General features: G+C 36.6%; 1 protein-coding gene across 2 annotated transcripts in view; it reads right to left on the bottom strand.

Moving 5' to 3' along the window:
* Positions 1 to 405: 405 nt before the first annotated feature.
* Positions 406 to 15,992, bottom strand: part of TBC1D12 (TBC1 domain family member 12) — a 61,999-nt gene continuing 46,412 nt past the window's right edge. For both annotated transcript variants that reach the window (XM_039335994.1, XM_039335995.1), the window contains 7 exons: positions 13,869 to 13,949; positions 10,885 to 10,979; positions 8,965 to 9,036; positions 7,624 to 7,752; positions 5,685 to 5,794; positions 4,305 to 4,563; positions 406 to 2,023 (listed from right to left, as the gene is read on the bottom strand). In XM_039335994.1, the coding sequence (XP_039191928.1) occupies positions 1,955 to 2,023; positions 4,305 to 4,563; positions 5,685 to 5,794; positions 7,624 to 7,752; positions 8,965 to 9,036; positions 10,885 to 10,979; positions 13,869 to 13,949 (815 nt within the window). In that variant the 3' untranslated portion in view covers positions 406 to 1,954. The remainder of the gene's footprint in view (positions 2,024 to 4,304; positions 4,564 to 5,684; positions 5,795 to 7,623; positions 7,753 to 8,964; positions 9,037 to 10,884; positions 10,980 to 13,868; positions 13,950 to 15,992) is intronic.

The raw sequence follows: 15,992 nt of genomic DNA, 5'->3' as shown, positions 1-15,992 counted from the left end.
CCAGTCAATTGTTCTCCATCCCTTAGGTTTGCAATCAGCTTCAGGGACAGCTAAGATTGGTATTCTGAATTCTTCTATTCTAGCTCTGTTTCATTTACAAAGGAAAGGGGATTGTATGTGAAGATGCTGCTGAATCACAACTCGCACTGCCTCAACCAGTATGGCCAGTAGCTGTAGTTCAGCAACTTGTACGGAGTCACAGGATCCCCAGCCCTTTGAATACATAGGTGTGAAAGTCAGTGGTGATTCTTTGAGAAGATACAAACCATAATCTTTCATTAAAAGCCTAACTTTGAAAAAAAGACCTTAGCGCTCATATCTGGACTACTGAAGCAGATCATTGGGGAAGCTACACAAGATTTTCCTTTACACGTGAAGGCTGAACAAACTGATATGAAGACAGTATTCATTCTGCTTACAAGTTTATTTACACAGGAATTGTTACTAGTAGTTTTGAATGAAGGCTAAATTCCTTCTATTTACAATTTATATACATGTGTATACTGTACTTGAAAAGTAAGAAAACTGTACAAGAGAACCCAAGTAAAGGACATATACCGGAAGCAAGTAAATACATAAGAAAAAAAAAAGCAGACATCTGAACTTCAACTTGAATGTTGTAATAAGTAATATTGAAGTGTGGTTTACATCTGATAGCAACATAAATATTACAATATACTGTAACCAAATCTTTAAAATAGGCTCTGCAACACTTGACAACTGAAGCAGTCTCACTTATTATTTTTTTAAATGCAATGATAAATTTGACTTTATTTGCACATACAGGGACCGGTACAAAGAAAAAAAGAAAGGCAATTTTATTTACATTAATACTATCAAAACGGACTTAGAAAGAACAAGCATTAGCTGCTCGGAGAAATTAAGAGGTATCCTTTCCCATTCCCCTCAGTTCAAAAGCCATTTTAAAACGTTTTGGAGTGTGAAGGAAGTTCGACCTTCCGCATGTTGTCTTTACAGTATCGATGCTGACATTAAAAGAGAGGGTATGGACTAACAAGATGCGTTTTGGGTACTCATTATTGTACACACTGCAGTAATCAACTTTAAATTTAAATGAGAAAAACACTTTTAATATACAGGGACTCAAAACTTTCAACATTAACATTGCGTAAAATGTGCAAAAGGGTTATCACTAGCTTATTAATTATACTAGTGTTTATCAAGTATAAGTCACTTTGATTAAAAAAAATTCATATGATTTTTTATGGATTAGAAACCAATTTTCCTGTAAGCAAAGTACTTCAAAATGTAAAACGCTGAACACCCCCTTGGCTGCTTACATAAGCCCACAGTTACTGCCACCTTTCAGCCAAAAGACTTATTTGCCAATGGCTCCATATGCAAAATTGCATGCAGTTTCCTCCGTATTCGCTTACATGCGTTCACTTAGTTGGAAAGCGAAACTGCAGTTTAAAAGGAGTTTTGTAAGACGTGCGTAAAAGCCTCCTGTTCCTGGGCAAGCATGTACACCAAAACAAAACCTGATTTGGTCCTAAGGACTTCATCTGTAATTTTGGAGGTATTTGTACCAAAACATTTGGTTCAGGTAGCAGTTTCTGGGGCCTTACTTTAAAACACCAGCCCTGCCCCCAAAAGTGCCTTTGTGGTAATTATAAAAAAGGTATCCCTCAAAATTTTAAGTACCAACAAAAGTTATTACAAATGTTATTGCATTCAACTTTAAATATTAAATATGCGATAGCCACTTTCTCAGTTTCATACTTTATTGTTCTGCTTCCTGTGAAAAGGTATCTTCCCACAAAAGAGGTCTTTAATACTGGCAGCAGGATAAGGACCGTCAAATTCCACCACTGCGTTCAGTCAATACTGTTTCTTCTTCAGTCTCTGAAGCCGTTTTTAGTGGTTTTCACTGAGAAGATGTTTAGAAGAATTCTTTCACAACCAAGTGGTTTTTTCCAATTGAACTTGGAAGTTAACTTTTTAGTGCTGGACTATGGTTCCTGTCTCCTTCTTTGCTATCCTTCATTAATGAGGCAAACACCTGAAAACCAGTTTTAAAATAAAACTTAAAAATGGGCACAGCTTAACTCTTTTTAACATTTATAAATACTAGCCATTTTTGCAGGTTTTCTCATCTATCAAGATCATAACCATTTACTTTCCATCATTCCCCTACCTCTATTTTTCAATAGTTCAATATCAGTTCTATAATCATTCATTATAAGTGGAGAGCCAAATAGCTTTTACGTCATAGATCAAGGAACTCACACACCACAGTTTAAAAATCTTACAACTAAAGTTTGCAAAACTTAGCAAATATACATGCTATATAGATTATTTATAGCATAATAACATTTGGCATATTCTTTTTAGTCTTCTTGCTGTCAGGCAAAAGTCATGTCAACATCTCACTGTGAAAATGGTACATTTTAGCACTTGAATTCTAGCAGAAACATGCACAATACAATAGTTACTGTAAATATACAAGTTTCAGACTTGTCATTGAACTAAAGTCATTGAAATCAGTAAGACATGAAGTCAGTTACGATTCAGTTTATCATGAGTAACTTAAGACCCAAATCCCACTGATTTCAACAGTTACAGTAATATAAGGACGGTATAATACCCTAATATAAGCATAACCAACTCTAATATATTCAAATTAGAATTTCAATTAAATTCAGTATGGTTATGCTTATATTAGGGTATACTCCTTAAATCTTATAGGAAGCTTTATAATCAGCAGTACCCTGAACTGTCACAATCATAGCATATCTTTAGAAAAATGCAACCATGTACTTTGTTACATTTCTGAAATTTAGTTAGAAAATCTCTTAAGAGCAGAGATGTAGAGAATGGATACTTATTTCTTTATCTCTATTTTGAGATAATTTTCCTATCGTTTTTACATCTGGTTCTGTAAATGAGAGATCAACCAACAATAGAAACAATCAACTCAATCTACACAAATGGCTATTGGGGGATGGTTCATTGGCACTTCTCATCTGGGACTGCAGTTCCCCTACCTTAAGTACACAGCCTGTGAGTGTTCATTGTATCACCCAAGACACAAGTAATCTCTTACACACTTCTTTCTACGGAATGGAATAACATATGGACAACGAAAGCCTACTTTCACCAATTAAGGTGACGTGACATATAGAAAATGTTTTCCAAAATACAGCTGTTACATTAACTGGGACTATATACAATCTTGTTGCCTCAACTATAGCAATTGAACTCGAAGTGCAGATTTTAATCAACAAAGTTCTTCATGGTTTCAATAATTCTCCTTATCTATAGGCAATATTTTCAATAAATGCTTTTTCAGATATCCCTGCAATCTAGTACAGATTGTCCTTGACTTACAAACAGTTATTTAGCAACTCTTCAAAGTTACAATGGCACTGAAAAAAAGTTACTTACAACCAGTTCTCACACTTCCAACCACTACACCATTCCCACAGACAAGTGATCAAAATTTGAGCACCTGGAAACTGGTATGTATTTACAATGATTGCAGCAAGCCAAGGTTATCACCATGTGTGACCTTCCCAATTGGCTCCTGACAAGCGAAGTCAAGGGGAGAAGCTGGATTCTCTTAATGACTGCATGGTTCACTTAACCATGGCAAACAAAGTCATAAAATTGGCCGTGACTCACTTAACAATTGCCCTGCTTAGCAACAGAAATTCTGGTCCAAGCTGTAGTTGTTACATCAAGACTACCTGTATGCGGCAGGTGGCTAGAGAGGTCAAGGCTTTGATAGTGGTGGCGTCCACTGCAGGAATGCTATTCCTAAGGCAGTGATGGCGAACCTTTTAGAGACCGAGTGCCCTAACTGCAACCCAAAACCCACTTATGCAGCGTCGGGTGCCGGGTGGGTGTGGCCCATTGGGTGGGCGTGGCTGCGGTGGTAACAGCAGTGGGTGGGACTAAAAAGTTCAATCAATCAATTTCAATTTTGCAAGATCTTTTTTTTTCCCCACGAGAAGTTGAAATTGACTGATTGATTGAACCTTTTTTTTTTGGGTACACGGCAGCGGAGGCCTAAAGCGAAAAGGTTTTATAAAACCAGATGAAGGCCTAGGACTGGGGCGACGGCACGAGTGCCCGCATAGAGGGCTCCGAGTGCCACCTCTGGCACCCATGCCATAGGTTCGCCATCACTGTCCTAAGGTAACCACCTTCATTCAGCAACAGGTAAAGCCTTATTTTCCTGGACAAGGTTAATCTTTAACTCTGCTTGTGGTTGCACTTCTCTTTTAAACTGAGAGTTCCTTTCTGATAAAATTAAACATCCACATATAGTTAGTACTTACCTGAGCCCATTTCTTGTTACTATTCTGCATCTGAATAGATGTAATGCATGAGAAGAGCTTCTCTGACGTGATATCTTCTGGTAGCTTTGTTAGAAACTGTGCTATATGAATAAAGTCCATCTGCAGGAGAATATCTTCATATAACCTAAGGATTCCTAACCCAGTTCTGAACAAAAATTCTTCTCCATCTCTACAAAAGACATCCCAAACTCGACAGGCCAAATCAAGGGGTAGTGACTTGCTGTATAGGGTGAAGATCCTGCATTTTGAAATTAAAAAGAATCAGGCACATAAGGACAAAACACCACATCTTCTAATTCCTCTAGTATAGGAGTCTTCAAACTTGGTCCTTTTATGACTTATAGACTTCAACTCCCAGAATTCCTCAGCCAGGCACGCTGGCTGAGGAATTCTGGAAGTTGAAGTCCACAAGTCATAAAAGGGCCAAGTTTGAAGACCCCTGCTCTAGTACGACCAGTGATTATTTAATCTAGATAAGCAATCATGCCTTGGGTTAAGGAACGAAGCACCAGTAGACATTTCATTTGCAACAACTATCTCTCCACTTCCAAGTGTATCTCCAACATTCCAAGTGAAGAGCTGTAATATGAAGATTAGAAAGCCAGTTTGGTGTAGCAGTTAAGACACCAGGCTAGAAACCAGGAGATAGTTTGTTCTAGTCCTGCCGTCAGCACAAAGCCAACTGAGTGACTGTGGGTCAGTCTCTAGGAGGAAGAAGACTACTTCTGAAATCTTGCCAAGAAAACTGCAGGGACTTGTTCAGTTGCTTAAAGTCAATACTGACCCTAAGACTCCAAAAAGAAAAGCCAATTTTATAAGTGGATGTGTAGTTATATTTAGATAAAAAACCACTGTATCCATTGACTAGATTTCAGTACTGCATTTAAAAAACCTGCCTGCTGCATTTGATGCCACAGTAGTAGTTCATGGAGACAGCAGAATGTGAACACATAATATTAAAGAAGCAGATTTTTCTCTGAGGTGTTCAATCCGGGAATGTTTTTTAAGTGGCAAAATTTAGCTCTGAAGCTAGTTAGGTGAAATGCCATTGTTTATTCTCCTTCTCTCATATTTACCAACTTTATTTGGCCAGGGAGAAAACTATTTTTGTTCTAATAAGGAATTAAAGGTTAAAATCATGGGATAATCTTCTATAAATCATCTACTATTAAATCCCATTCTCTTGTTTATTCCTCTGTGCTTTACGCATACATGTTACAGTCACTTCTGTTCTCCTAACCAGATACCCTTAAACAATCACAAGGAATCCTAGAATGCCTGTTAAAATTTGGCTTATATTTAACTTCACCTGAAAGTTTATCACTGGGGTATGATGTGACCATTAAGTTTCCAACGTACCAATCTATCAAGTATATGTCGGGGGTAAGATTATAGGATTTAAAATGATGAAACAGTTTAGGCAGGTTTTCCTCAAAAAATACTTCAAATGCTGCAAAGTACTTCAGCATCTGTAAGGGAGAAAAATATATAATTCAGGAAATCATACCAAATGTCACAAATTTTGAAACTTCTGCAGAATTATATATCAGTTTACAGAACAAAGTATGCCTTATTTAAATGGTATACCTTATTTAAAGTGACATTTTGGTTACCGTACAACAGATTCTGCAGTTGAGAAATAATTTAGCTGATATTCAAACACTCAGGGTTAATGATTCCAGCTTTCCATTACCCTTGCAATGTAGACTAGTGTTTCTCAATCTTAGCAACTTTAAAATTGTTCTCTGGGGAATTCTGGAAGTTGAAGTCCACATCTTAAAGTTGGCAAGGTTGAGAAACACTGATACAGATAATAGCAAGCACTGCTCATAGATACAGTGGATATAGATATAGAAAGTCTACACGGCCATTAAAATTGCGAGTTTTTGAGCTGTAAAAAAATCAGACCAAAATAAATCACTTCAGAATTTTTTACATCTTTAATCTCACATATTAGGTGTACAGTTTAATTAAAAAACAAACTGAAATATTTTAGGGAGGAAAAAATAACAATAAAAATGTACAATAATGTGGTTGCATAAAAGTGCATATCCTTAAAATAATTTAAACTCAGTATAACATGAACTACATTAAAATACAGTAAAATTATAAAAACACACAACAATTATCTTTAGCACAACAGATCAAATGAAACCTATTGAAACAACACTATCTTCGCTAAGGGCAAAACATAACCAAAGGCCAGGCCACCAGATGCAATGTCACACTATACTGGTGCAAACACCAAAAATGCTCCAATTGTGTCACCATTTCCACTCTATATGGTAGGTAGACAGAAAAGGTTCTAAGACAGTGTATCTTAACCTTGGCAACTTTATGATGTGTCGACTTCATCTCCCAGAATTCCCACCAGCATAAATATAAATCAGTAACAACTGGAAAGGCACAAGTCCTCCCGCTTCTGGTATAGAAGGAAATACTAAATATTCTGGACCAAACATATTGGCAGCTAGTGCAACAATGCAAGAATATGCCCCATATTTTCCTGGCAGCAACATTCTCAAAGAACTGCAGCTTCTGAAGAGGTTTTTGAAAGGTAACCCAATGAGGACTTTTATTTTACAGTAATCCAACCCTGATGTATCTAAGACATGTGTTGCTAGGCGTAAGTAATCAGAGTATTATTTTCTTCTTGCTGTCTCTTTGTCCAAAAAGCAAAAGACTGCAGGGATTACTATTACATCACAGAAAACTGGAGGAACTGAAAATAGAATGTGTAAATACTGAAAAATACAACAATTCTGCAAAGGGACAACATATTCTACTGATGTATTTGCTGCTAGTACAGTTCCTTAGGTGCAAATACCTGTGAGCTATAAGGATGTATACAAAGCTTGGAGGTTTAGAAGACTAGGAATACCACTGACTTCAATAGAAACATGTACATCAGGGGTCTTCAAACTTGGCCCTTTTATGACTTGTGGACTTCAACTCCCAGCCACAAGTCATAAAAGGGCCAAGTTTGAAAACCCCTGATCTACATGAGCCGTGGTGGCGCAATGGTTAGAATGCAGTATTGCAGGCTAATTCTGCTGACTGTCAACTGCCTGCAGTTCAGCAATTCGAGTCTCACCGGCTCAAGGTTGACTCAGATTTCCATCTTTCTGAGGTCAATAAAATGAGGACCCGGATTGTTGGGGGCAATAGGCTGACTCTGTAAAGAGCTCAGAGAGGGCTGTAAAGCACTGTGAAGCAATATATAAGTTTAAGTGCTATTGCTATTGCCACATGTACATTGGCAGTAAGAAGAAAATAAAGTATTAATATGGTCACATACCATGCTATGATCCACACGAAAAAAGGCTAGCTGGCATGGCTTGTTCAAAAGGTTTGCAAAGGCAATAAAAGCATCTGCCTCGTCCAGATTAAGTATGAGAACCGCAGCAATGAAAGACATTCCCTGGACCTTTAAAACACAAACAGGTTTTGAGTGTACTAAGTAAAAGACTCATTTTTATGCTACAGTATTTTTGAAAACTAGGATATTACCAAATTATGAAAATAAGCTGGCACCTTATTCTGAACCAGATTTGCTATTTTTTCCCATTAATTTACTTGATGAATTATAATTAAGTCTAAAAATAACAGTGATTATGGATATAGAAAAAAATGTCCATTATGAGGTAAAGATGCTCAATATTTTACTTTAGATAGCTAAAATTTGCAAATGTTTCTAAGCAAGTATAGAAGAATGGAAAGAAAATATATGTGGGTGAATGAATACACATTCTACACATGCAATGATTCTCAGCAATTTCTTTCTACTTTCCATTTGTCTAGAGAAAGTGTCACCCTAAACTAATGCAATCCTGTGCATGTTTACCGAGAAGTATCTTTAAATATATCTAGGATATCTCTGGATATCTCGAGATATTTATTTTTGCTAGGGATATCTGTTCTATATTCCTAGCAAATATATAAGGAGTTACAGCATTAGGAAGTTCACCTTTTGATATGAAATATCTTGCAGTAGAACAGTTGCACCAGTTTCTCAAATTCAGCAACTTTAAGGGGAGTGGACTTCAGCTCCCAAAATTCCCTAGATTGCAATGGAATTGAGTTTAAACTATGGAAACTAAGTGTGGGACAACACTTTTTCCCTTTTGGGGTCAAAAGGCTAAGTTTGTGGTAATTGACTCACTTTATAAAGCATACATTTATAATCATATCAATAATCAAATATATTAACATAATAAATTAAGAAAGCTTTGATTTTATTGTAAACAACCCAGGGCTGTTGAGAGTTGGAAGGCATACAAATTTAATAACTTATTATCATTATTATAGTTGGTCGCACAGTTAGCCAAATGTTTAGATCGGTTTTGGCATTTTCATCCACCTATCAAATCCTTCCCAGGGATTTGGGATAGGAACATGTTGTTCGATGGCATTAAAAGTATAGTCACAGGATGTAAGCTGTTCCAAGTAAACCTGCCTTTGGCAACTGACTGATGGGTGATTTTTGTCAATGGCCATGGTATTCAAGTTGTGCTCCAGATATGTTGGGATTGCATCAAGAACACTGATTATTATAGATACTACTTTTGCTTTCTTTTCCAATTCTTCTTTATTATTGTCATTGTTGTTGAAAGATTGACAACACTATATGAATACTTACGTATCCTACATCAGGTCTGTAACATGTATATGCTCCCAAGACACTGTGCAAGAGGTCATGATAAGGGCCACCCTAAAATGGAAACAGTAGATCAAAAAAGTAAAGGTTAAAAACTAAAATTTAAAAATGGAGACATATGATAAAGGTAATTTTAAATCCAGAAAAAAATCTGCATAGATAGAATATAAATTAAAATTTGTACATATTATGTGACTTTTAATACCAACTTTTTGTCACACAGCACTTATGTCATTAAAATCACTTCGAAAAGCTCCCCTTTATAAGACCTGACTACCCATTCTTATGCATATGAATTAATGATCTTGAATAGCTGTTATTTTTCAAGAAAAAAACATACTAGCTTCAACCTGAACAAACATAGGAATGTTTTATAGTCCACTTTTGTGATAGGACACTCCATTTTCTAAAACTTGTATTCCTGCCTAGGCAGATCCATGAATACAATATATTCTACACGAAAATGTCCAAAAATTTCAATTAATATAAATGTGGTAATCAGGATGCTAACCAGAGCAATTGATTATAGGTAAGGCGTGTCTGAAAAAGCTATTGTTCAGAAGCTTGGTGATTAGCATCTATGTGAAGAAGGATTCTTTTGTGTGGTAACAAAATTTATTCCCTATGGAGCTAATTTACCCATTAATTCAGGGAATTTATCCACCTGCTCAATCCTAGTAGCCTCCAGGTACAATTGATTACAATTGTAATCAATACTATGAATTACATGAGGTCATTAGAACTAGTGGTCTGGGATAATACATTCAATAATCTGTTCTCTTATCATTATAATTTTCATTGGAAGGCTATTGCATTTAAAAAGCAGCTTTATTAAAAAGAGGAAATCTAATATGTCCATTCTTTTCTGACATACCTATTTTAGGGACAAGGCAATGATGATTACAAGCAATAAACATGATTGAAATAATCTGCAATTTAATAAGGGTGATGCAGTCATGTGGTACATTTTAGTAACAATGAAATAAAGAAGGCTTCAAATCCAAAGGTTATGTTTTAGCATTCTGTAATCTAAACAGGGAGGGGAAATGAGCTTTCATATTGATAAATGTTTGTTTCCAAGTGCAGGTTGACTGAACATGAAGGGAAATACTGAGGCTCAAAACTACCTTCTGCCTAAGCAAAATATGCCAGCCTTGTTCCCAGACTAGTTGCAGGACACACTTTAAGGTGTGTGGACTTCAATTACAAAACAACCATTGCTAAGGATTGTGTTGAGCTGAAGTCCACACACTTAATGTTTTCAAGGTTGGGGAACACTACTGTAAAACATTGAGCAGCTTCAATTTCACAAGGAGACATTAATCAGAGGAACCTACTATTTTATCTATTACTCTGTAATAAAGAGATGGAACTGTATGTAGTATCTACATTTTGAGAGACATAATAACAGTACTAGAACACTACATTATGTACAAACAAAAGAGAAATATGCTTTTAAAAATGGTTTTATAACATGTGCGCACTGGGGTTGAATTCTTTCCTTCACACAATTTTGAAAATGAAAATGTAAATCCCCCTGAAGTGTATTTTGATTGAAGAATACAACACAGATGTTGTGTTCCCAAACAATTTGTAATTTGCTTACGTTGTTCTTTTTGTTGTATAGGCTTTTAAAAAGCTCAACACACAACAGCTGCAATTCTACAGAAATCCAAACGTCAACCTTTCTGCCATACTTTAGCTTGCAAGAGAGTTTATAATATATGCAAATTGTACAGATTTTATAACTATCTTTATCTTGTTAAGCCCATCTTAATGGAGATGGAACTTATCGACTGCATTAAACCATAACAGAAAAGTCTTCCAAGGACAGAATTCTTGCTTTTAGCAAACATTATTTTAAAAGCAGTCTAATCTCAAAGCACAATCAATAAATGTTACCTTCTGAAAAATATAAAGGGATGGAAATGTGCGGGATATATCCAATTTTATTAACTCCAAGCTAGCTTCTCGGTCAGCAAGTGATGCTCCAGCATCTAGAGAGAGTAAACCTGCAGATTTATACATGTCTGTAGATTGAGTCCCAGTAATAGAAGATTATATTTGCAATAGTGACAAATATCTGTAGCTTGGATGTAGGATGAGGGTGCAGGTTCATTCTCCAAGGTTGTGGGTTGATTTCCAAACATTTCATTACCAAGCTAGTTAACATCTTCTTATGATGGGTCTTGTGGTGAGTTAGGTGTGGGTGTGTTTTACAAGACCCTCACTTGATACACCCACACCTGACCCATCACAAGACCTACTGACCACATAAAGCCCTTATCAACAGAAGAACACTGACACTGACATTCCCTAAACTTGGCTGAAGATGTTACCTAGTATGGTAACAAAACATTTGGAAACCAACCCCTCAAGCTCAGAGAACAAACCTTCACCCTCGTAAGATTATATCGCTTTGATAAACAGTTTGCAAGTTTCCTTAAATCAATCACAGACATACAGGTAGTCCTTGGGTTACATAATGGTTCCTGCCATCATAGTTACAAGTTGTAACAATCACAAATTGGGTCACTCACATGATCAATCAATTTTTACAATATTTTTAACAGTGGTCATTAAGTGAATCCCCATGGTTGTTAAACAAATCAATGGTTCACTATAGTTGTGGTTTTGCCAAAAACTGGAGATTCATGCTAGTTTTCAGCAAATCAATTGTAAAACACAGTCATGTGACTGGGACGCTGCTAACAGGCATAAATGTGGCCAGTTGCCCAGGGTCCAAAGTGGTCACATGACTGCAGTCTCTCCTCTTTCTCCCTCCCCCCCCCAACTGTCAAAATTTAAAATCCAGGTCATAACTATACCCAGGGAGACATCTGTTTGTAATTTTAATCACTAAGTGATTGGTCACAAGTTCCTGTATTCCATTTAAAAAACTAAAGATGGAACTGGGCAGCAATTTTTTCACAATCTACTTCAACATTCAAGTAAAAGCATTCACAGCATTTCAACTGTTTCAATATTTCTGTTATGTTATATCTACTTTAAACTTCAGTAATGATTGACGTATCATTGTACAGAATAAAATGATTTCAACAACAAAATACAATTTTACTAAGAGGGGAATGGTATTTATCAGAGTTCTCCCATTTTCACCCTTCCTCCCAACCTCTATTTTGTGTGACTCTATTCTTCCCATTCTACAATCAGCAGCGATTATTCTTTACTAACACAAAGAACACTGTCCGAAACCTGAATTTCAGGAGGCTCAATAAATCATGGACTTGCTTATTCAAACTTCTCCAGAACATAATTTAGTTAGGACAACAAGCTTGCCTCTCATCTGTTGACAAAAGCAACACCCTGAATCTTTTGTGTCCCATCTAGAATTAAATACTCAATTTAGCCATTTTTGCTTTGTACCTGAAGGGAGCCTTTTTTTTTTTTTTTTTTTTTTTACTTTTTTGCTTGTGTGAAAATATTTTTAAACTAACACTTTGTCAATATTTTTGTAACAGTAAATTAGGTGTATTTTCCAACAGCAGACCTGAACTCCTAGCTTCATTCATGTTCTTATGAATCTACATTCTTGCATTTGTTAAATGCTGCACTATACACATTTTCACATTTTCGCTATCTGAATTTTTGGCTCAATTTTTCCCCCCTGTGTTTATCTCTCATTCTTTTTATATTTTTGTTGTTTCGTCTATCTCTTATCCCTTCTTGACCATTCCCCGCTCTTCCTTCTTTCTCTAGATGAGCCTTTAGTGTGAGACTAGGGAGGCATTTTATTTTAATTAATTAATTAATTAATTAATTAAAACATCTTTTTTCTGCAAAGTAAGTTATGATTCAGCTCTGTTGCTTCTTTATATGGAGTCTTCTCCCTACACTAAATATACGCACTATTCATTATGAGGTTTCCATAACAGCACACTTAATTTTCCTACCCTGGCACTGGTTTTGGAAGATATGTACAGGTGATCCTCAATTACCAATGGCTAATTGGGACAAAGAACTCTGTTGCTGGATGCACTACTATAAAGTGCAGTGTGATGCATCTGCACTGACTTATGATGGCAGTTCCGGTTGCTGTTGTTAAGATTTATCCTGCATGGTCATTAGGAGTAATATCATGATTGCCATTGTGACCTGCTGGTTTCCCCACTGACTTTGCTCATTGGAAGCCAACAGTGAAGACTGCAAAGGATGCTACAATGTTTTAATTGCAAGCCAGCTGCCAAGCACCTGACTTGTTATCATGTGACCTTCAGGAATGCTGCTACTATGAGGACCTGTCACAAGTTTCCTCATTCAGCACTGTAATAACTTTGAATAGCTGCTGAATGAGGACTACCTGTAACTAGGATTCATAAGGGTGTTAGGGATATGTATACCATACAGCCATTTAGCAGATGATAGAGTTAGGATCTTGTATCGAAAACGTATCATCTTTTCCCTCAATTTTGTAACAGCCAAAAAAAATAAGAAGCAAAACCAACTGGGCATAAAAAGTGAACTTTGCATGACTTATAAAACCAGAATCTTACTAAGTTAGTCAGGCTGTTATTTGAGAAGAAAGGGCATTATGAAGCTTATAACCATAGCTATGAAGTTGTAATATAAAACGAAGATCGTCTAACACAGGGTTGAACGGATCCAGAAATTTCACATAACACTGATTATTGAGAATTGAACTACTACAGAGAATAGATCCTCTACATAATATTTCTAGAATTTTCCTCTTTGACTTTCTCTTTAAGTAAGTAGGAAACACACAATTTTGTCTGCTAAAAGTTCTGTGCTAGGAAATTATATTGTTAAAATCCCTGGAAGTGGCTTTGCACTATAATAAACACTACAAACAGTACATTATGTATTGTGAAATGATAAGAGCAGCTATTGGTACCATTTCAAAATACCTTCGGTATCATTTTCAGTCCCTGTCTCTCCAAAAATCTTCCATCGTTCCTTGGCTCTAGATAAGAAGATTTCATAGAGTTCTGCAAAACAGAGCAAAATATAGCCAAAAATCAAATTTATCATTTTGCAAATTGAATGTGATTTCTATTTCAATATTAATTTATAGGTTTTTAAGATCAGAACTTCTATAAATTGACTAGTGGAAGTCTCGGTTTGATGATTTAGGAATTTGTAACCTTCATAATTAGATTCAAGCTCTACTCACCAAAGGATAAAAAGAGAAAATACAAAGTGATAAATACAAGCTTTAGTTACTATGAATAATGCATATATGCACAAGTGGGCCTTGCTTAGCTATTAGGGCTGATACTTCTACCCTAGCAAAGTGATGACAATATGTCATGATTGTACCACTTAGCGATGGCAGTTCCAGTAGTCCTAGTTGCAGTTGTTAAGCGAGGACCTCATGCTGAGACAGTGGTTGCACTATCCCATTCAGACCTAGTTCGCAACCTCCTCTCTGACTTTCCCTTTAAATAAGTAGGAAACACACAATTGTCTCTTGGAAGTTCTGTGCTGGGAAACTCGCATCTCCTGCTCGAAGAGCAGGTGGCAGGCATGACTCAGGAGAGCTTTTGCATAGCTCCGGTTTGTGAACCACTTGCGACCTTTCTTGGATCATGACTCTCTGCGTTCAGTTACTCAAGTCCTGGTCATTTTTCGCCTGGACTACTGCAATATGCCTTACAGGAGGCTACCCTTGACGTTCATTCAGAAGCTTCAGCTGGTACCAAGTGTTGCAGTGAGAGCAGTCTTCAGGGGCCCTAGGATGGCCTGTGACAAACGGGATGATGAGACTGAGCCCAAGGGAGGAGTCAAGTATGTCATTCAGAATCTAGGTCCAGCCCTCCTTGAATTCCATTGACTCTTTTCTGCCAATTCCATTGACTCAAATCTGCCAATTTGCCTTAGTTTTTACTAGTTCAGATTAAAGAGCGCTAGCATGACATAAAGTTGTACTCATTTAAACAACCTTGGTTCCTAGTTTCTTGCACCCGACACATATTACACTTCTGCTTAGTGAACTTCACTGGCTACTGGTCTGCTTCCAAATGCGGTTCAAGGTGTTGGTTATGACCATTAAAGCCTTTAATGGCACAGGTCCAGGCAAGCTGATGAATCATCTTGTCCTGCTAGGACAAGCCTATCCTACTTGTGCCAACAGAAAGGGCTGAATAATCCAAACTAAATTGAATTATTGCTTCCCATGATTTGGAAAGTTGATTTGTAGACCCTAAAACTGAATTTGCCTTCTTAGAAGCATTGTTAGATTGCTGATTCACATTCACTTTACAATCAACTACAATTCAAATATTCTGTTCTCATTTATCATGCCAGATAATCCTCATTTCTTGTGCATTCGATTCTTTTTCCTAACTAGAAAACTTTGCATCTATCTCCATTAGATATTATTCTGTTACTTCTAATTCATCTTTCTAATCAGTCAAGAACAATTTGAATTTTGCTCTTGTGAGCTACAGTATTAACTTTTACCATCAAGTTTTGTGCTAACTGCAAATGTAATATATCTAAGTCATTAATAAAAATGAAGAGTAGAAAGTCCAGGATCTAATTCAATGGTATACCATTTGACACCTAATTAAAGTTTGATGAGAAACTGTTGATTATCATTATTTGGCTCAAACAATCTGGTCATCACCTCCCTAGTCACTGAATCACAATTGCAGCCACTGAAAAGAAGCTTCCCCCCCCCCCTCTCTCTCTCTCTCACACACACACACACACACACAGAGAGAGAGAGAGAGAGAGAGAGAGAGAGAGAGAGAGAGAGAGAGAGAGAGAGAGAGAGAGAGAGAAACCATTTAATGGCCTTTTAGTCGTTTCCTCCTCCTGGAGAAAATATGTCTACATTTTCTTAATTACAATGATATTGATTAGGTCAGCAACATCCTAACTCAGAAACAGTGGGAAGCAGCACTAATATACTGATTTTAGCAAAATCTTTGAAAATCTGTTCTGAAATTAACCATTCAAACTAAAAAGAAAATTAATTTGCTAATTTTCACAATGAATGAATTCACACCTATATTAATATTGCATTA

This window comes from Crotalus tigris, unplaced genomic scaffold (assembly GCF_016545835.1).
Source record: "Crotalus tigris isolate CLP2741 ecotype Arizona unplaced genomic scaffold, ASM1654583v1 scf7180000017663.5292952, whole genome shotgun sequence".
Lineage (NCBI taxonomy): Eukaryota > Metazoa > Chordata > Lepidosauria > Squamata > Viperidae > Crotalus > Crotalus tigris.
Note: the sequence above shows the minus strand (reverse complement) of the source record. Positions and strands in the feature narration are given on the sequence as shown.